Source organism: Folsomia candida, unplaced genomic scaffold (genome assembly GCF_002217175.1).
Source record: "Folsomia candida strain VU population unplaced genomic scaffold, ASM221717v1 Fcan01_Sc002, whole genome shotgun sequence".
NCBI lineage: Eukaryota > Metazoa > Arthropoda > Collembola > Entomobryomorpha > Isotomidae > Folsomia > Folsomia candida.
In genome coordinates, this window is record NW_019091194.1 from 5,766,042 (window position 1) to 5,786,558 (window position 20,517).

The 20,517-nt window shown below is 40.6% G+C and overlaps 2 protein-coding genes across 4 annotated transcripts; both read right to left on the minus strand.

The window, feature by feature from the left end:
* Positions 1-548: 548 nt before the first annotated feature.
* LOC110843270 (protein CBFA2T1) lies at positions 549-20,368 on the minus strand. 3 transcript variants are annotated; one of them, XM_035847924.1, is made up of 16 exons: positions 20,071-20,368; positions 19,618-19,998; positions 19,378-19,525; positions 19,036-19,281; positions 18,721-18,960; positions 17,812-18,649; positions 12,296-12,598; positions 3,750-3,903; positions 3,303-3,669; positions 2,938-3,221; positions 2,631-2,827; positions 2,417-2,568; positions 2,206-2,344; positions 2,042-2,110; positions 1,513-1,742; positions 549-1,441 (listed from the first exon to the last, which is right to left on the minus strand). In XM_035847924.1, exons 7-16 carry the CDS (start codon positions 12,585-12,587, stop codon positions 1,169-1,171), a joined length of 2,157 nt encoding a protein of 718 aa, XP_035703817.1. In that variant the 5' UTR covers positions 12,588-12,598; positions 17,812-18,649; positions 18,721-18,960; positions 19,036-19,281; positions 19,378-19,525; positions 19,618-19,998; positions 20,071-20,368; the 3' UTR covers positions 549-1,168. The 3 variants fall into 3 exon arrangements, with proteins under 3 accessions (XP_035703817.1, XP_035703816.1, XP_035703815.1); XM_035847923.1 differs by having other exon boundaries at positions 20,066-20,368; XM_035847922.1 differs by lacking the exons at positions 17,812-18,649; positions 18,721-18,960; positions 19,036-19,281; ... (1 more) ...; positions 19,618-19,998; positions 20,071-20,368 and having other exon boundaries at positions 12,296-13,422.
* On the minus strand, positions 18,737-20,254 carry LOC110844447 (U7 snRNA-associated Sm-like protein LSm11). The gene is made up of 5 exons (XM_035847149.1): positions 20,066-20,254; positions 19,618-19,998; positions 19,427-19,525; positions 19,036-19,303; positions 18,737-18,960 (listed from the first exon to the last, which is right to left on the minus strand). Exons 1-5 carry the CDS (start codon positions 20,252-20,254, stop codon positions 18,737-18,739), a joined length of 1,161 nt encoding a protein of 386 aa, XP_035703042.1.
* Positions 20,369-20,517: the final 149 nt, after the last annotated feature.

Here is a 20,517-nt window from a genome sequence, read left to right on the forward strand (position 1 = left end):
TGTAAACTTTCTCAGATTCAACAAGTGTAGTAGGAAACACTATATGCCTTTCATTTCCAAGATTAGAATGGACCATCTCTAACGCAACTGTATGTATCTTTGCGAGATTGAAATGTTCTGGTGGAGATTTGTCGCTTTTGGGCAGATATGCAACTCCTTTGAGTTGGTGGACAACTTTCAATATGTATCATGCAAGTGATGATACTGCGTATATATTAAAAACATAGTGCATCAGTCCGTCATAAACATACATGTAATTTTTCCGAGTTGAAATAACGCAATTTAGCAAAGGACATGTATTTTCCTTGGTTAATGTAGACATTTTTGTGGAGGATCCCTGGGAGGATCCAAAGATAGCAATTTGGCCCTGCAATTGATGTGTAGGCGTCCGTAGCCCCTGAATTTGAATGCATATGACTTTCTTTATTTCTGTAATGCTCTTCTTGGGGAAGAGATTTTTGGAGGTGCAAAACTACGGTTTCTTAAATTTGCGTAGTCTGTAGTATTTAGTAGTATGGAAATTGAAATAAATTGGAGAAGGACGTATGTACGCTGGATTATGTATAAGTTTTTAATGTCACTAACACATTCTTTGGCATAGGTTACCCTTAACTCAATACATGAATTCGTACTATTTATTTAATAACCACATTTTACTTCAATTAAGCTAGTAATTAACTAAACAACTTATTTACTAAATACTACATGTATATTTCTAGTAAAAAAGAAAAGTATTAAATTAAACCCGTATCGTACTCTGTTGTTGGGTATATTAATTAGCTCAATGATAAATCAAGGTATCAGAATTAAATTGTAATAACATCCATTGTATATAATTAAGCACAATAATACTTCAAACAGCACTCCAAAATTTGTCATAATAATTTTAATTTTAGCATTAAACATATTTTGTATAGTCGTGTACATATTTGGCAACTCATTATTCTGGTAATTAATAACCACGCCAAACTAAAGCAACAAAGGTAACAGAACATTGATATCAGTCTACTCGGTGGCCAACAAAATGGTATCTTGAATTAAAGCTGAATTACTTTGAAAAAATATTTTAAATGTGAAAGTTAAGACAACAATGACTAAAATAGGTAAATTAAATGGATGACTGACTATATGACTACGTACATTTTAAGAAATTAAATGGGCAATTTATTTAGTTACTACTATGGTTCGATCTGGGTGACCGTGATCCAACATTATGCTGCTCAGGAGGTGAAGGGTGATTATGGTTCGTATTCCCAGTTAATGGCGAGTTAGAACCACCGCTACTGTTGTTGACCCCACCACTTGAAGAATTGACAGTGGACGATTTACAAACACTATGATGACTCTCCCAATCCTTATGTTGGCAGAACGAGGAACAATAGCGAGCTGTGTTACAACCGCTACAAGTTTCATGGGCTTTGCGTCCACAGTTCCAACATGCCTGGACAGATGTATACTAATTTTATTCAGGTTTGTTTTTTATTAGATGTTGATTAATCTGTATTGCATTACCTCCGCTTCTGTCTGCGCCGGAGGGGGCGGTGGTATTACCGGTACCGATGATGTCGACGATGACAATGACGACAACGTGGTTGGCTGTCCTAACCCTCGTGACTCTAATAGTACCCTCTCTAAACGTGCCCTCTCCGATGCGACGGCTTCACAAGCCCGTGCTTCGGCTGATGCTACGGCACGTTTCAGCTCGGCAAGTGCTTGGCGTTTCACCTCTTGAACGGCTTCCTCTACAATGGAGGGAAGAAACATTTTTTGCATCAGATAAATTGAGTTGACGAAACATAATTTTATGGAATGACAGATTGTCTATCCCTTGAAGACGAGAAATGCAAGAAAATGAGGGTTTGTGCTGGTCGCATAATATTATATTATCTCTTGCAACCATCACTTTGTTGTGTCGGTTAGATTTGCTCAACTGCTTTCCTTCCCACGACTACTTTATCTTTATCATGCGGGGTCAAAAACAACCTAATCCGAAAATAAATAGTTCTCCGCCTCCCATTCTTGCTGCATATCTCTTACATACCAGCTCTCCGTTTCACTTCGATTACTCGATCCTCCGTGTTACGGAATGCTTGAGCCATCATTTCACCAACTTTCAATTTTCAATAAAAATAAAACGGTTGTTATTTTGATTAACAATTATATAAATATAAGTTATGTTGAAATGTTTTGGATGTGGGTATGTACCGACTCGTTTCAATTCTTCCGAATTATCTAAGAGGAGGGGGCCGGGTCTGCGTAACCAGGTTGAAGCGTCACCGCCATTGCCCAGATCTGCAGATGCACGACTTTGAAGAATACCAAGAGCTCGTTTCGTCTTCTCCACCTAGAAACGAACCATTTATGCACCGACATTCTCGTGGGGCTTGTCTTTATATTATGTATTCAGATAACCAACCATTGATAGAATGCAATTGAGCATGGTGTGAATATTTTTCCATTCGTCCTCCCCTGCCGGTTTTGGAGTAGAAAGTCCGTTCGTGAGAGGTGTTGATGGACCTGGGTCTGAATGGTGTTGAGAATGATTTTGAGATCCAGAAGACGATGAGTCTAGACGGGAAGATTCATATCAGGTATTTGACAATGTTAAATAAGATGGTTATACAAATTACTTGTGAGTGAAAGTGGGAGGTTGGCGTATGCTGCAGAAGAAACGGCGGCTGCGGCGTAATATTCCCTCAGTTCTGGGAAGAATGAAGTTGGTGGGGAGGAGAAAAAGGAAGAGTTGTTTGAGCTACCCCCATGGTGTCGTTTTGGGGTGGTTGTGTAACCTTGATGCTCGGATGAACAGTCGCCATTCTCGTACAGACTGAAATTACAAAATTGAACCCGTGAAACCTTAAGGATTTTTACGATAAAATATTAAGATATTATGCGTATTCCATTGTTCATTATTTTAGCATATAGATAAATAAATACCTGTCCACTTTTCTCTTATTATTATTTCCAGACAATGAAAGGTCTGATGCTTCTGAATGGAATATGTCACAAGGTTCCCCAGCTGCAGGGTCGATGATGGAAGTTTCATGCGTCGTAATATATGCCAAGGTGGAGACTGCCTTTGCTCCACGGGCTAATGAGCCAACCTCCCGTTGAAGGAGGGGAAGGTGAGCACGAAGAAATGGGAGGACAAAAGGACGCAGTGGGAACGACGTGACTTCTTGTAGACCTCCGTGAAATTCTTCTATGCTTAAATGACCACTCTGGAAAAATTACATGTTTTAAAGCTTTTTTCAATGTTTTTTAAGGAAGTATGCACTTCAAATAACACTTAATTATCTCACCACTAAACTGAAGACAAGCGTTCTCACGCGGTCACCAACTTCGGGAGAAATATCAGACCCAAAATGAAGCAGAGTTCCGAGAAAACGTTTAATTTTTATAAGAAGACGAGAATTTCCAGGATTATTTCCACCACCGGATGACGATCCAGAAGAGGAGGAGCCTGAAGCTACCGTTGATGAGGACGGTGGCGTCCTTACAGCACTAAAAGAGTTGTTACTCCCGGAATGAATTTGTTGATGATGTTGTTGCTGTGATGGTGGTGTCGGTGTTCTCCTCCCATTGCTGAGAAGTGTGGGGGTTGTGCTATGTGGGGAGTAGTGGATGTGATTATTCTGGGGGAACGTTGTATTTGGTGTTGATGAAGAACTAATAATGAACATTGTAAAAAAAATTGCAAAAAACTGTAAGAAAATATGTAGATGCATATGCAGAAATTAAAACCCCACCGTGGAATGGAGAGATTCATACTGGTCTGGGCCATGAGGGGAGATTGAGACCGGTCTCTGCGGTGGTGATGATGATGGTGGTGCTGACCTCCTCCCCCTTTGGGCGACTCACTACTCCGATGACGACCAGAGTGGATGTGCTCCTTGGGTATTCCTAAGAAAAAGGTAAAAAAATACTTGAATTCGTCAACAGCGTCATGTCACAAGGTTTCGTTTCACACTGTTTGTGCCCCTTTTCATTAATTGGGTATGTGTATACTTTCACCACGGGAGAAAGCGCAGCAGCCTATTTTTATCGTAAAACTTTCTCGCTCTGGCTCTTTCTCTCATGAAATGAACTACCTTTTGCTTTTGGACTGGTTTGGGTGGTTGGATTGGTTGGTGGGTTGTTTGAGCAGGCAGAAGGTGCTGAAGAATATGTAGGGATTGGACATAGTAGTAAAAACAACATCTGCTCCCAATTAGACATCTCCTCTCTCTCTCTACTTTTCCAACTCGAGATTATTGGAAACAGCAAATAACTTATTGCTTATTTCTCTGGATTGGATTATGCAGTCTCAACTTCCCCGCCAACAAATGTTGCAAAATTATGTTACGAATCAAATTAATAAAGGTGGAAGAGGAGGTGCAGGTTGGACATGTGGTTCTGTTGGGGAGGAAGGAAAGAAGAGAGTTGTGCTTTTACCAGATGCGACCAGACTTTCGCGTATACTTTACTGCTTTCACTTTCCTGGAATTGGAGCTACAAACCAGGCAGAGGAATACGGGAGGCGGTATATAATGTGGCAGGATGTTGAGACACCTGCTGGCTTTATATATTAAGCCTCGAGTGAGACAGAAAAATTAAAATTGTTGCCAAAACTACATATATTTTAAATATATCTAGTAAGTATTGCACATGTGAAACTTTATGCAGTCCCATTTAAAATTTATCGTAACAAGATGCAACATTTTTTTAAATACGCTTTTATGACAACTAAATACATAATGCAATATATGCAAATATTTACATAGCCAGTCCCAGTCTGTGCCCGCACTGAAATTAGATTCTGTCAATCCTTTATGGGATATAAGGACAGTTTGGCACCCTTAACTTAGATAATCCGAAATCAATTAAGGTGTAAAATGCAATGCACATTTTTTTGCCATATTCCAGATAAAAACTTGACGACAATTTAAATCATCGTGTTCATTTTTAATTTGAAATAGCACTGACGTAAATTTATGTACATCTGCACACGCATCAGCCTTGATTTGATCATATAAATACAATCATACTTTGTACAGGACAATTGGTGGTGACCCCAAAAAAGAGGGAAGCAGTTGGTGGTGAAAAGGTGGTCATCAATTTCACATTGTCTTCCCTCCGACCCAACAGAAACAGATGAGGGCTGCTGCTGCTGGTGACAGATGAATATCCGCCATAAGAACGTTATAGGGCAGACCACAAGACAATCACATTGCAATCCTCCCTTCATTATTGCTAAACTATGAGGAATACAAAATACAACAAGTCCTTGTGTTCCCAAAATTGCTCAACTCTGCAAACAAACTTTACAGATTTTTATGCGTAAATAAAAGTACATGCACAACCCAGTTAAAATTCAGACCACATAAAAAACGCTGCTGTGGACTGGAATTACGAAATACCTTGCGTGTTAAAAATAGCATTTTATAAACTGAGACGACTTCAAATTACTATTTCTCTCTTTATTAGAAACATCAGTTAATAAAATGGTTGTGTCATTATTCCTTTGAACATTTCCTCTGATTGACATTCCTTTTGCACACAAACTACTAAATTACACACCCACCCATCAATCCCACATATCTGTACTTATTTATGTACCACTGCGTTTACCTGGAACTAAATGGACCGAACGTGGAACAAAGTCACATGAAATTATGAAATCACACAATTCAAATCCAATTGGGATCAAAGTCATCCGAGAATGAGATCAAAAGCTTTCCCACTTCAAACAACGTCACTGTATTATGTGTACTATGCGATAGTTTGACTTTGGAACTTTAATTAGTTGTCACTTGCACAAACACACGTGCCAGCGAGGCTACCGTAGTTACTTATGGACAAACTAATAATACTTGCAAAATGGCAATATCCTTCTGTACAGTCACACATGTACTTACATGTCTACGCGTACATGAACATTATGTAAAAACATGTAAACCAAAATCTGATGTTGCACAATTTATGAAACGAAAAACAAAAACTAATTGCCTTTCGAAATGTATTTACGTATGTGTGTGTGTGCATATCCATGTGTACATATGTATGTGCACACAAATAAGCAAGCCAATAAGCCACACATGTTCATGATTGTTTCAAGTTTCCCATTATCCGCAGATGCTGCTGCTTGGTGTTGTTTCAGCCTTTCCCAGATTTATTTGAGAGCTTTCTCTCTTCTGCATGTGACCCCCGATACAACAAGGAAATGGTTTACTATCAATCATTTCTTTTCTCTAAAACTGCCCCTCTTAATCGATTCCCAATATTGAAGTGGAAGGACGATAGAAAACAATCTCACTTTTTTTGTCATTATTCATATTCACATCACAGCCCAGGTGGTGTGCTCTGCTGATCATGGACTAGTGGACAAAGAAAGAAAAATATACATAGAAAGTGGGACCTCTGGTTGAGATCCTATTCTATTCAGTGTACATATTCACATATGCACAAGAAAATAATACACGCCTAAGTTTTATAAGTATTATACAACAAAAGCAAGTGATTTATGATTAGAAATCTGATCTGCATTTTGTGGTATGGTGACAAATGAATGAGTAGACGCTAGCATATACACTGAGCAGAATGGAATTGAATAAAGAAGAAAAGACATGTCAGTTTTATCGTACACCGATCAATTTAGTTTTTTTGATGGATTTCATCTCTCTTCCTCAATCACGTTACGTACAAGAATGCGTAGGAGATGGTTAGGATGAGGCGATGTCTTTTGTGAAAAGAAGAAGGAAAGGTGTTGGTTGTGATTGTGAAAGTAGAAAGAAACGACGACCGAAAGAAAGCGAGAGAAGGAAGGAGAGCGATGAGATGAGAGAAAGTTTTGTACTTTTATTCATTCGGGGGCAAATTGAGACTAATCTCATCGGAGAAAAGGAGAAGGATTACTTCTGCTGCTGCTGGGAGTACTAGTGAGTGCAGTGGATTGGATGGATGGATGATGGTCGCAGGTGGTGTTGGTCCCATCGCACATCGGCCAAGAGAAAGTTTTAACCAGATGTTGAATAGCAGTAGTGTGGAGGCGACAGAAGGAAGGAAAGAAAGAAGGACTGCTGCCGACAGCGAACAAAAATGGGGAAAACAAATACCCGCATAATCATACAGCCTGCAGGAGGCACAGAGAGAGAGAAAGTTTGGGGGTGTTCAAGGAGAAAGTTGCAAAAGTGAGGGTGTGGACTTGTCAGTGCCTTAACTATTCCCCAAACTGGATGGATGCTCATTCAACCAACTATTACTACCACATACTGGAGCATGTACACCTCACCTCCTCACCAGCCCATCGCTATCTTAGAAGGCATTATAATGTGCCCTGCCTGGAGGGGCAAACAAATGAAAATATAAGTGATGAGCACAGCACAGGAATATACACACAAACCAAGCATCGACATCATTCAAGAAACCATGCTACAACTGCTCCTCCTGCTTATTCCATCCGTGGGAAAGTGGACACCTTTACTTACTTTCTATTCCATTCTATGCCGTACGTTCGTACACATATAAATACACACATACATATCCCACAGTCATCACAATACTCCCACTTTGTCATTAAATTTCTCAAGTGATAATTTCGACTGGGACAGAAGAGAACACAAAACGAATGAATCCATAACCACCCAAAGCAGTAAGGACGACCGGCCAAAGTGAGGAGCAAAGCAGAAGGGAAGACGACGTAGGAGAATCACGAGTGTGATGTTTTCTCGTCCTTCTGACACCTGCCCACTTTCTCTACATCCAATCCATTTACTTCCACACCGTGTGGGAATTATTGGTTGAACTGAAATTAATTTGGGGGATAGCTAGCTATGACACAAATGTGGGGAGCTCCACCCTGCCACACACATTTTATGATTGGGACAGACTTTCCTTCTCTCAAGATTTTCCTCAGTTTTTGATTTGGAGAAAGCATACATGGCTGGCAGGGAGGGAGGCATCGGGTGCAGGAGCAGCAGCTGAGAAGAACGCTCCCAACTCCCAGAACCACTTCACCCAGCAGCAGCAGCCGGCCGTCTTTATAAGCTTTACTTTCCTCCTCCTCGTCGTCGTCGTCGTCGTCGTAATCCTTCCCCACCAGACGACCCAGGCAGCGAGCCTCATTTTCCACACGGCCAGATGTGGCCCCAATAGTAATACCACCATCACACCGCACCATTAATGACTACGAGACATGGGAAATGTTTTTTTACAACACGTGTAAAAAAATATGTGGGCATGCACCCTTCACCATTTCATAATGCAATTAGGATAAGGACTCTGCCACTTAACGCATAAAAATTCAGTTTGGCATAAAGAAGGTGAGACGAGAGACTTGATGAGACACCTTTATTATTTAGTCGAGCAGACGATTTCGACGTAAAGAACAATTTTTCCACACAATTTCCACTTTCTTTGACAAAGCCTTCTTCTTTCCTGCTCATCTCATCAGCTCATAGTGCACAGTCTCGTTGTGAGCGAAGGAGCGATGTTCAACTATTTCTTGGTCGTCGCGTTGAAATGAAGAATAAGACGCTAACAAGACTTTCCTTCCTTGCTTCCCTGAGGTGGCAATGAGGTGAAAGTACTTTTTTGTGGGAAATGCCAGATGTGCCCATCTCATCTCGTTTGAGACACTACTTACACCTTTTTCTCACTTACATTAGGAGAACACCTCAGAATAATTAAACTGCTTCTGCTCCCACTCCTACTCCTTTCCTGCTAAAAATTGTCACGTTATTATAATATGAACACACCTACATACATGCATGCATGCATACATCCATTGGCATGCGGGGTTAACTGGAAAGCATGAACATGGAGAAAGCAGAGGGTGGTTTTTGAGGTGGCACAGATGTACATATGCAGCATGTAAGATATGCATTATGCTCTCAGCTAGTCCGACCCGGTCTCTGCTCTGCTGGTGACACGGCGAGCCTCTTAACTCTTGAGCACAACGTCCAACTTTCTCCCCGTCCCCAGCCGTCACCGGCAGAAGTGGTGCAAGTGACGGGCACACAAATTTACTTTACCACGTACGATCGCGTCCAGAGTGAGAAGACTACAGGTAGTGGGGCTGGTTCCTCTGGTTGTGGTTGCAGATTCGGATTGGTTTAGTGCAGGTATGTATGTGCATATGTATTTGGATAGATTCTAATTCTCTGTGATTTTCAAAAACCGCGAGACGCCCATGTGTCCCAGCTTTTGTACGAGGGCTTCTTGTGTATTATTTCAAGGAGGATGACGACGTTTCAAGTTCATGTCAGACCCAATGCTGGGTACACAATAATAACACTACACAAGAATACATGGCATAGAAGAAATAATAATAATAACAACACAACACAAGAGTGGTGAGATGAGATGACAGCACCAGACAACTTTTTACCAGTACATACATACACCACGAATGACAAACTATAAATACAACAATCATGACAATGGTTCTTTCGTTTCATGTAAATTATGTAAAATGTGGAGAGAGGAGAACAGCTTTTACTTGACTACACCAATACAACGATTCGTCTAGCTGACAATAATTAAATTTCGAGTTAAACAAACTAATTAAATGAGGACAGACTCCTTTCTTTGCTTGATTATTGGTGAGATGTCCGTCGCTGTCCTCCTTCACCACCAATATTGTGCCAAAATTAATTATTTGGTGCTGCTCTTTCTGCCAAGTTTTGTTGTGTGCAGTTTCTTTCTTCCTGCTTTCTCTCGCTGATTTCTCTTTTCTGAGGACTTTTACTCCAAGTGCTCATTTCAATCAGTTGTTGATAATGCAATGCAAATAATAATAATTACACTCATTGCATAAGCATAGCGAATGACGCAGAGAGAAAGTGAGAATGTGTGAGTGAGTGAGAGAGAGAGGAAAAAGTCTTAACAAACATTTGGGAAATGAAGGAAGAAGCGTCAAATGCAGGAGTTGTAGAGAATCCTCGTATAACGAGAACTTGTCCCCAGGTGGGCTTTCTCCATCAGTTCAATACTGCGTTGTTTGGTGAAAGCTGCTGCCACCGTATCCTCAGACACACACACACATAAGTCAGCATTAGGCAAGATGCAGGTGGTGACGATGGTAAAAGGTGACTTTGAATTAAAATGCAAATGTTTGACAAATACTTGTAGAGAGAGAGAGAGAGAGTGAAAAGTAATATTAAGAAGTGGCGTGTGTGTTATCACGAAAGGCAGAGCACCAGCAGAAGACCGTCTTCGTCTTCTTCTGGAGGAATGGAAGACGACAAGGACGACATCGACGTGATTACAGTTCTTCTCTCTCTCTCTCTCTCTGGAGAGATGTGCTGGTGCAAGTGATAAGTGCGTGATATCGCGAAATGCCAAAAACAGACCAAGCTTTTTGAAGAGAAGACCCACTTGATCCCACTCTTTATGGTGCAAGCACGACTCTCCTGCCACCCTCTCGAATATCTATCTGCTTGGGACACACACACATATTCAATCCAGAACAGGCCAGAGATCTATCCAGGGAGACCAAGCAAGAAGGGTAGCATGGTCTGGAGGAGGAAGTTGGGCCGAACCAGGGAATGAGATTGACTGACCAAACATGAGAATGACAGACAGACAATAACCCAACAAAGACCTGTGCTGTGTGGGTGGGTGTGTGCGAGAGAGATGCAATTTACATCCAAGTAAACTTTTTTATGCAGACAAGAAATAATTCAAATAGTTTGTATCCTTATTATTCGTTTGAGAATTTGGAAATTTTAGAATTCGGTACAAAATATAAACAACTAGAACTTCCATTCATGTTCACACATATGAACGCATGCATTCATTTGACCTTTACGTAAATCTACGCCTCATTACACACACATTAAGGAATCTTTTCTTTGCCGTGTTTCTCTCTCCGGCTCGATCTTCACCCCTTTGCTCGAGGGAACAAATCATTCTCTGAACCTTATCCATAGGTTAAATCAAGATAAGATGATGATGGATAGATAAGAATCTCTTTTAGATTTTGGTTTCTTCCCCTCAACGGGTGCAACTATGTATGAAACGTTATGTATGTCCTCAAATTTCTCCCCGTTCATGTTAAGCAGCATGTTGTCTCTGCTGCTGCTATTTTATGCAGTTTGTCTGTCTTTTTGATAAGAAACAACAGAACAGCGAAAGAAGAAGAAGTGAATGACATAAAGTGCAGTCTGGTTCAAGATATGTTTCTCTCATTGGAGATAAATTCCGAAGCGTGTGTTCCGTTGCTGCTGCTGCTGCGATGTTTTTGCTGCTGACAGATTGTGAGTGTTTGCAGAAAGTGCAGAAGAAGAAGAAGTCGAAGAAGAAGCGCAACACATGTTCCTCTTTACAACACAACCTATTTTTACTAAACTCGCCTCTCTCTCTGATGCGAAGTGTGGCTTGGCTTGGTCACATCTGGTCTTTTTCTCTCTCACTCTTATACGCCAAGCCAGGCCACACGGGGCAAACATACGCCCATAATTCTTGTAATATCCAATCCAGAAATATACGAGATTTTCCGGGTTTTAAGGAAATATTATTGATGGATGCCTGCATGTGCAAAAGAAAGCTCGCTGAGGAGGATGGTTGAAGAGTTTGCATCTTTATGGTTGCTTCCATGCAAAGGGTTCAACAATTAGAAAGCAGAATGCATATGATGCTCATTGTGCATCACAAGTATGCATGTGGGTGTGGTCATGTGGACGATCCAGTGTGACTGCTGCTTTCCGTGAGAAAAAAATAAACAGTTCCACACGGGCCAGAATTAAGTAAGGATGATGATGGGAATAGCAGATGAGTGCTTATCATATCAATACTCTCACAACGAGTGGATTGGATCAAAGAGGGCTTGCTCTTCTTCTCTCCTCTCTCGTGAGAAATCAGTAATGCAAAACAGATTGCTTTTGAAGGCAGCCTGGCAGATCCATCCAATCCACATTTATGCTGCATTATTGTATTACTTATTATTACACTGTGTATATACATACACTATCTCCAAGTTTGGATTCATGGGTTGGATGCACAATAAGGCAGAAACAGACCCAAAACCAGACCAGCAGCAGCATCAAATTACCAGATCATACAAACTCTCTTCTTAATTCAGGAACACATGGAAAGAGGTTATAACGAAACACCTATACAATTATACCAAACTCAAGTTCTCGCAAAACTAATACAACAATAGAGTAACGCGTAAATGTGCATGCATACACTTGCTGTCTGATGAATATTTTGTTTGTGTAAAATGAAAAATGTTGTTATAAATTTGAATAATGTGCAAATAAAAATGTTTTTCAAAAAGTTGAATTGTTGAGAATTTCACAAATAATTGACTCACCTTTTGACCTGGATCTCGTCAGGATTTCAGAGTTTGTAAGATTTCCGTGTTGTTGATGACCCGACGCGGTTCCAGAATTGGGGGCTGTGACCGTGGTGGTGGTTGATGTATTTAAAGCTGGCGAAGTCGTCAACGCCCTGCTCCCACTGATGCCGTTGTCTCGACTCCCAATCCTATTTTCTTTCCCGGAGGGGACAATTTGCTGGGGGGTTGGAGGCGTGGGTGTCGTCGTTCTTGGCGAGCTGGGTGAATGTGACTCCTCTTTGATAATTTGCTGCTGCTTCCCTTCCATGATAACACCGCCTAGAAGTCGAGACTTCATCATTTTAAAACTCGTCTTCTTCTTACAAACTGACACAAAGTATATTAAAACAAAACGACTTTTCGTTGTTCTTTTAGCCGGGATTCTTTGATGATCACTTTTCTTGTCGAACCCCCGCAACCATTTTGGTATTATTAATTAACTCTTTAAGCTAAATTAAGTAAGTAAAAGTACAGTAGTAGCCAGTTGTTCTTTGGAAACTCTTTGAAGTCGTGTATTATTTCTTGCTGTATTTTCTTTACGTTAAGATGATCGATCCAAAAAGAGAGAGAAAGAGAGAGCTGTCAATCCTTTATGTTTTGTCTTTTCTTTGATCTTAATTAAGGGAGCACACACAAGGGAAAGAGAGTCTAAGGAAGGAGAAGGGAAAGGAATATTATGTAAAGAAGGACAGAGACAGAGAGAGAGACGGAGTGAAAGGGACTTAAAGAGGCAACATGAGACAGCTGGATGAGAATTGTGTGATGTTGATGCCAAATGCTGGAGAGAGAGAATGGAATAAAAATGAAGTGGCTCTCACTCACACGCCAAATACCAACACGACGAGACTACTACTGCACCGCTGCTCTGCTGTGCTGCTGATTCTCCCATATTCTCATCTCTCCTCCGTCCTCGTCCACATTTTGTTCTCTCGCATGTGGGATGCTGTACGTAGGTATGTGTTAATAGCGAATAGGGCAAAAGCCATGTGGATCCGAGTTGTGGATCATTGCTCGCATCAATGAAATGAAAAGAAAGAGAGTGAAAGAAAGGGTGGCATGGCATGCAGTTATCCAGGCAGAATTCAGTTCAGTATATGCATACATACATAGTTGCATATTGTACAACATTTTTAATAGGTGGATCCTGGGGTATGTACAATAAGAGCCGAAAAGAAGGAAGTCAGGGAGGTGTGTGTATAATTTGACGAAAGAGCGATTGCATCGTTAGAAGTGCTCCTCCTAGGAAACGCGGTGGAGATGCATGTATGAATTCTTCACTCTGATAATGCCCGCATATTTTCTTTCTTCTATACGTACTACCCTCGCCGGTAGAATTTTACGCTCAACTCGTCCATTACTCTGTAAAGGTGGTAAATACAGAAGAAGCAGTACCAGCAGGAATTTGGATGAAGGGAGAAGAATGAAAAGTGCAGATGGACACCTTTTTCCTTTTACCACACACACCACCAGTTGGTTGGTTGGTTGGCCATCTCATCTGCCCCTTTGACGACTGAGTTAGATCGGAACTCGGAAGTATTTACTTCTTTTTGACTCGCTTTCAAGTTGAGTTAGTTCATCATCATCTCGACATCGGTCTGCGACCCTCCGCGAAACATTATGGGTTCATGTTACATTCGATGATGTAGAACTGCGCTATGCTAAACTAAACTGTGTAATAATAGGAGCAAGGGAAGAAAGGAGACCCTTAGCGGTATTATCCAAGGTGAGGGTTGGGGTTGTTGCTTGGTTCCTTGCCCTGCCTGGCCAAATGTCGTGACATCTTGTCTTGTTGGAGAGGAGGAGAAGGGATTCCCCAAAAATGCAAGCACGCGAAAGAAGACTTTATCTCTTTGCATCTTCTTCCCATGCTTCCAAATATAAATAGCTGTTCTATTCTCACCCTTTTTCTTCTACTTCCGACTTGTGTCATACCTTTCCAGCAGCAGCAGCAGGCGAAGAAAGGGTGGGTTTCCTTGTGTATGTTCACTCGTGGCTTGTGCTCATCGTTCGTAGTAAACGAATGCGGAAGAAAATAAGGAAGTGCGTGGAATTGAAGGGGACTTGTTTGTTCTTTGTGTAACAGATGTGCGACTTATGCATGTAGTGAGTAAACTTCTGCTTGTTCGTCTCATCATGAATCATTAGAGTTTAAAAGAGTGAAGAAAGGGTGCCTTATTTTTTGGGGTGCTTTATTACTTATTGAAATCCAACCCTTTGAAATGTAAAACTTTATTCGTCATTTCCTTTATTACAATATCAGGTGGTATTTTTGAGAGATAGAGAAGAGCAATTATAATAATGTGGTAGCAAATGTCGAGTAGAGTTTCAAGATATTTTTCGTACTTGATAAATTATTAACAATAAATATACATAAATTGTGTGCCATTTTATTTATTCCTCGAAAATGGGATTTCCTTGGTAGAATTATGCCAAGTTAATTGTAATCAAAGCTGGTCTGGGTGAGGTGGTGGTATGGAATTTATGCCAGGGGTGAAATATATCGGTATATATGTATATAAACATGACGTCTGGATTGGATTTTGAATACCGTACATGCACACTTGTGGTTTGGTTTGGTTTTGCGAGGCTGAATGCACATCTGTCTCAACCACCTTTCCCAGATGGATTGAACCTATATGCATATTATGATGATGCGAGATGGGCTAATAATGGGTGTGAGAGATCGGAATCCATTAAAAGGTCAATTTTGTTCAACTATACATTACCACCTTGGATTGATATAGCAGATCGTCAAAAAATAATCAATTCCATGCAAATAATTCTTGGTCTTAATCAAAAATATGAGAAAGGTTACGTAATTCTATATTGCAACAAAGCAACAATTAGCAAGCAGGCATACAGTGGAAGTTATGACAGTCCGGCCTTATAGTTGATCCAGGTGGCAAATGTGTTTAGCTTATCCATCCTTTCTTTTTTGGACGGTCATCATCGGTACATACATACAACCATACTTTGCAAACTACATAACCCAAACTAAACCACAAATGCATCATCAAGTAAAAACTAACCATAGCTCAACTGCCACTACGCGACTACATATAATTAGAGGAGAGAGGTCTGCCAACTGCTACATGATGATGGGACACACACCAAACCACCTGAGACAGGTGTGCTGTTTCTGTTGCGTTTCGTCTTCCGACAACAATGCAAGTGTGTACCCATCGATTTAGTTTGGCTTTCATAAAGTCCTTCTTTTTCTTATTAAAAGTCCTCCAAGAGAGAGCATGGCTGTTGCAGCTATTCACTTTTCATGTGCAAATGTAATTGTGATCATGGATATTCAGATAAAGCATTTTTTTCTGAAAAGAGTATGTACGTAAGGCAACACACGGCGACCTTTTCATCAAGCTTTTCTCACTCTTTGTGTGCGCGAGTACTCGGTAACAAATAACATAACAAAAATGTGCACAAAGAAGCAGAATATCAAGAAGGGTCGTATGCATGTATTATAATCGTCGTCGTGTGGCTGTGCGGCGTAGAATACACAGAGTTGTTGTAACCTTACACCTTCGCCGAGTCCTTTCTATCGCTGTGGTAATAATAAATGAAGGTACGAATACTAAATTAAGGATGATTTCTCGTGAAACGTGGGACTTCAGCTGGTAGCTTCCGATTGGCAATTAAAGGTTGTTGCGATCTGATCAGGATGAATCAATGATAATGGAAGTGAACTTTTATGTACACATAAATGGCTTAAATAGTTGCTTTCCTTTTACACATACACATAAATATCTACACGTGTGCATGTTGAGGTCATCAAACTATGCTTTCCATCTTGATAGTAGTGGTGAAGCAATTACCAATTATGCATCGTCAATAATCGATCTGACCCATTAGGAATCAATCAATATTAAGAAGGCTAGGTGATGTACATATATATTTATGTTTGTAGTAGGGATGAGGACATACATATACATGCATATAAATAATGTGTGTGTATATGTACATAAAATATACGTATTGCCCATTAGCGTGTGCTTTCCCTTTTCTCTTCTGCACTCTGTCCGCCTGCATTTTATTTCCTTTCGTCATAGCCAAATAGTTTCGGTCCTAGTTTATGTTTTCGAAGAGGAGGAGGAGGAAAACGAAGACAACGACAGCTTGAGGAAGAAACAGATGGGGGCGATTTGTGCCAGGAACAAATGGAACATGCAAATGACGACGACGGACAAACTCTGCAAGGATATACGATACGATATATTGCATATGTATATACTTATGTAAATGTATATATGCCATGTGGGATCCATTGAGAAGCACAATGTCTTTGGCAGGGTGCCACACTATGGGTGGAACAAGGAAGGATTATTTTGCGCCACGGTACGCAATACTAAAGCGTATAGGAGGTAGATGGATGAATCCATATGGTTAATGAGAAGATGAACAAGACATCAGGGCAGAGGGGAGAATTTACGGGAAAATTGAGACAGGACCGAATATCGGGGCACAAGAAAACCGGGTATTTATGCCAGATAAGGAACAACTAAACAAATGTGAAAAAGGGTAATTGTGATTTGTGACATGAGACAAAGAGAATGATGAACGGAGGAAAATAGGAAATATCTCAAAATAGGAAACTTAACATCTGCACATGTGCTTCGTGTCAAGAGATGCAACATCAATGTCAGAGAGATATGGGAAGTATTGCGATAATGTTGTCTTCCATCTGGGTTCCTACCAGTTTTAGTCAGATATTACATAATTTGACGCCGTTTCGGTTGGATCTGACTGAACTATGTTGTTGCAAAATCAAAGTACAAAGTGAGACGTTGTTAGCAAACTAAGTAGGTAAAGAAAATATTTTCATTTGCGCGTTCTCCATGCCCGTTCTCTGGACAAGATCTTGTTCCTTCTTACTAAAAAAAGAAGCGTCCTAACACCTGACGATGACGACTATACGACTTGACATACATCACATCACCGACCCTGGTGTTGGAGAGTGAAGGTTACCAGCACACCAACCCACCTAAATCTATATATAATAATAGCAAAGAGAAGAGAAGAAAGCAGGTGAGCAGAGATAATTTGTCTCAAGTCTCGTCTTCCCCACAACACACAATCCGTCCGTAATTCCGTATATAAGTGTTAGCACAACTGCACCTGTCCCCAATGAATTATTATCGTGTCGAAGCTCTGGTGCTCGTCTCGCAGCAAAAACAAGCAACAACTGTTGGCTTGGCTCAAAAAAGCTGTGTCAACTTCATTTATATTCTCATGCCTTACTTTGAATATGCTTATGGTGCTACATATGTACGTACATATATGCAAACTAACTCCGCACGGATGATGACTGATGATATCATCTAATCTAATCCGTCTGAAAGAACGACAACAAACGCTAAACGTAACACACTGACGGAGAGAGCTTGTAGAGAGGGAGAGATGAATCATGAATGTTACATGTTATCGGAAATATTTATGTAAGTGCATGCATATACACATGTATGTAAAAGTATAGAATTCGTGCTTACCAGTTCGGTTTGAGATGGTAGTATTTAGATATTTAAATGGTGGATCCCCCTTTGTTAAATGATGAAGGATCTTTAATAAATACAATGAGTATTGAAAATAGGTTTGGCTATGTACGAGTTGCGCCTTTTAATTAGTTTCGTTAAAATTTGTCAGATTTTTCTCCACCCGAGAATCGACTCGGAGATAGGTGGGGATTGATAGTAAGTTCCTCTTGTACTCTTCTTATTTGACTTGAAACAAAACTGTCACAAAATGGGGTAGAATATAGAAAGAGCGGCAGGTCAAGTGAATGAAGGAGTTGTAAATCTCTTTGGGTTGTCGAGAGCAGATGTTAGATGATGTCGTGATGTGATGGTGGGTGGGAGGCCAGTCTCATTTCTCGGAGTATACGAGAGAAAGAGAGTGAGTTGAGTGAGATCCCGGGTGCAACTGACGGAAGGAGGGATACGATGCCCGCTCCAGAAAGGAAAGTCCTTTTCCTTTCTCCGCTCTTGCAGCTGCTCACTCACTCAGTCATTTTACTGTACTTTCTCCAATTCCAAAAGTAGTGGTAGTGCTGGTAGAACAAGTTGGAGAAGGGTTCCCTTCTGGTCTGGAGGAGAGGAGTTTCTCCATTCTACCTGGACTACTCGGGGATGAGAGATGATAAATTAGTCGCAGTGGTTTTCACTCTCTCATCAGCATCCTCCTCTGAAGTGTCTCCTTTATAAAGGAAAAGGATGATACCACAATAACCGCCGGCCGCAAATCTGCCCTCATTCACTGCAGAGTGATGCTACAGCGTGAGTGGTTGCGCTGAGCTCGATAAGTTGGTTTCATCGAGAGGTTCTTTCGTCCCTTAAAATAGATGCCGTGGTTATTACCAAAAAGAGATATACGATATGTCAATGAAATTATTTCGTACACACCTTTATTTTCTCTCTTTCACTGCATTGTTTCCACCATCACGATATCATTTCCCATAACGAATAACTGGCTGACGTGTCGCTCCACAATTTCCATTTTTTGTGTCACCCCAATAACCACAAATCCATTTGCATCTCGGATAGGTTGGGTAAAACGTGTGACACTGTGCTTTTGTAGAAAGGATTTTGTGTGGATGGGAGTTGATATTGGGCACACGGATGATGGTGCTTTCTTAGATTTTTCTACAATTAAAAAAATATTTTTGATGGTGAAATGCTTCTCTTAATTTTACTTTTCCAAACAATAAGTATGCTTACCATTACTTAAGGAGAGATTTCTCATTTTATGTCTACACCAAGTCACCAAATCTTCCGAAGAGTCAGCTTCCATTACATGTCTACTAGTCTGGGACCTCGATCTGGCTGCGATTCGCTTAGATTTTTTGGTAGGACTAGTTGTAGGTACTGGTTTACACGGCTTTGTTGGTGAACGAGATCGCCTTTGTGAAGAGGTAACTATCGGGTCTGGTTGACGTAACTCAGGTTTATATTTCTGATTAGAATCTAAATTTTGAGAGAGAGCGAACTGAGTATATAAGTGAGTAACAAAAGCATACATAATTACTCTATATTAGCGTCAATAATTTCAATTTCACTAACAATTATTAAATTCAATGACAGACTTTGTCCTTCTTCTCCTACAAAATACTTCATCCACGTCGCTCAATGCAAGATTCCAATGTTTATCAAAAGCTTCAATGAAACCGGTAAAATAGCCACGAATTCCAGCATCTCTTCTTGTCCAGACCTTCAAGTCGAAATTTTATAAGATCATCTAGTTACAGTAATTATTATGCAAATATAATAAGTATCATTTTTTCTGCTGATAAGCTCACCAACCTTAATTCGTTTCTTTCCCTCCATCGCCACCCTTAAGCCAGACAGGGGGCCTTCTACTGTGGCCATGACCTTTATTGTATCTGGTGGCTCTATCCGTGGGGCGTAAACGGGCATCTGGTGAGGGAGGAAGCGGCGACCAGGGATTGGAAACACTTGTTGCTGTTGCTGCGGTTGGGATGGCGAGGCAGATGACGAAGAAGAGGGCAAAGATATCATTGGAATGTTCCTCTTTTTTGTTAATATTGTCGTTTTAAGCTCGAAAGTGGTATCAGGCTCTTGTGTTGGGTCTTTGACAGCCTTGCAATATGTCTCAAGATTTAGATACCTTGGGGCAGATGCGTCTAATCTCGCCGTATCACCGGTACCCACAGAAGCGTCGTCCTGTAAAATGTGTCGAAATTAATTAATGAACTTGTCCTATGAAACCCGAGGCATATTTTTGTACTACCGAACTCAGATGTAGAACTAGGGTGGGGTTATAAAGGGGAGAACGAGGGTTAATTAAATTTTCGGCGACAACCGGCGCCCAATTCTTTTCCTCTGTGTCAGAGTCGCTGCTGCAGGACAAAACCTCGGTGGTAGATTCGCTGTCATCACTTCCACAAGGGTCTTGATCGTGACGAGTACTTTCCTCCATAATAACAATAACAAAAATAAATAGAAAGTAAAAAATAAAGTTAGTGGAAATGAACAAAATATTATGAAACATGCAAAGAACTGATGTTGATGGCCTATCCCGGCAAAATTTACACCAACTTCCCAACTCCGGGGCCAGAAAAGAATCCAAGTTTGCATTTTTGACGCTTGTAACATGGTAACAAAAGGTACGTCAAAGATGCCAGTCGAAATATAGCGACAAAAAACAACGGCAAAACATTTATCTTTTCTATTAGTTCGTAA

Coding starts and splice junctions, on each gene's coding strand:
- LOC110843270 (XM_035847922.1), bottom strand. CDS start 12,620: ATGATGAAGTCTCGACTTCTAGGCGGTGTTATCATGGAAGGGAAGCAG. Junction 2,569..2,630: donor CCTCCCACTTTCACTCACAA/GTAATTTGTATA, acceptor CTTCCCGTCTAG/ACTCATCGTCTTCTGGATCT. Junction 1,743..2,041: donor CGAAGTGAAACGGAGAGCTG/GTATGTAAGAGA, acceptor CCTCCATTGTAG/AGGAAGCCGTTCAAGAGGTG.
- LOC110844447 (XM_035847149.1), bottom strand. CDS start 20,254: ATGGAGGAAAGTACTCGTCACGATCAAGACCCTTGTGGAAGTGATGAC. Junction 19,999..20,065: donor TAGTTCTACATCTGAGTTCG/GTAGTACAAAAA, acceptor CACATTTTACAG/GACGACGCTTCTGTGGGTAC. Junction 18,961..19,035: donor AAATCTCTCCTTAAGTAATG/GTAAGCATACTT, acceptor TTTTAATTGTAG/AAAAATCTAAGAAAGCACCA.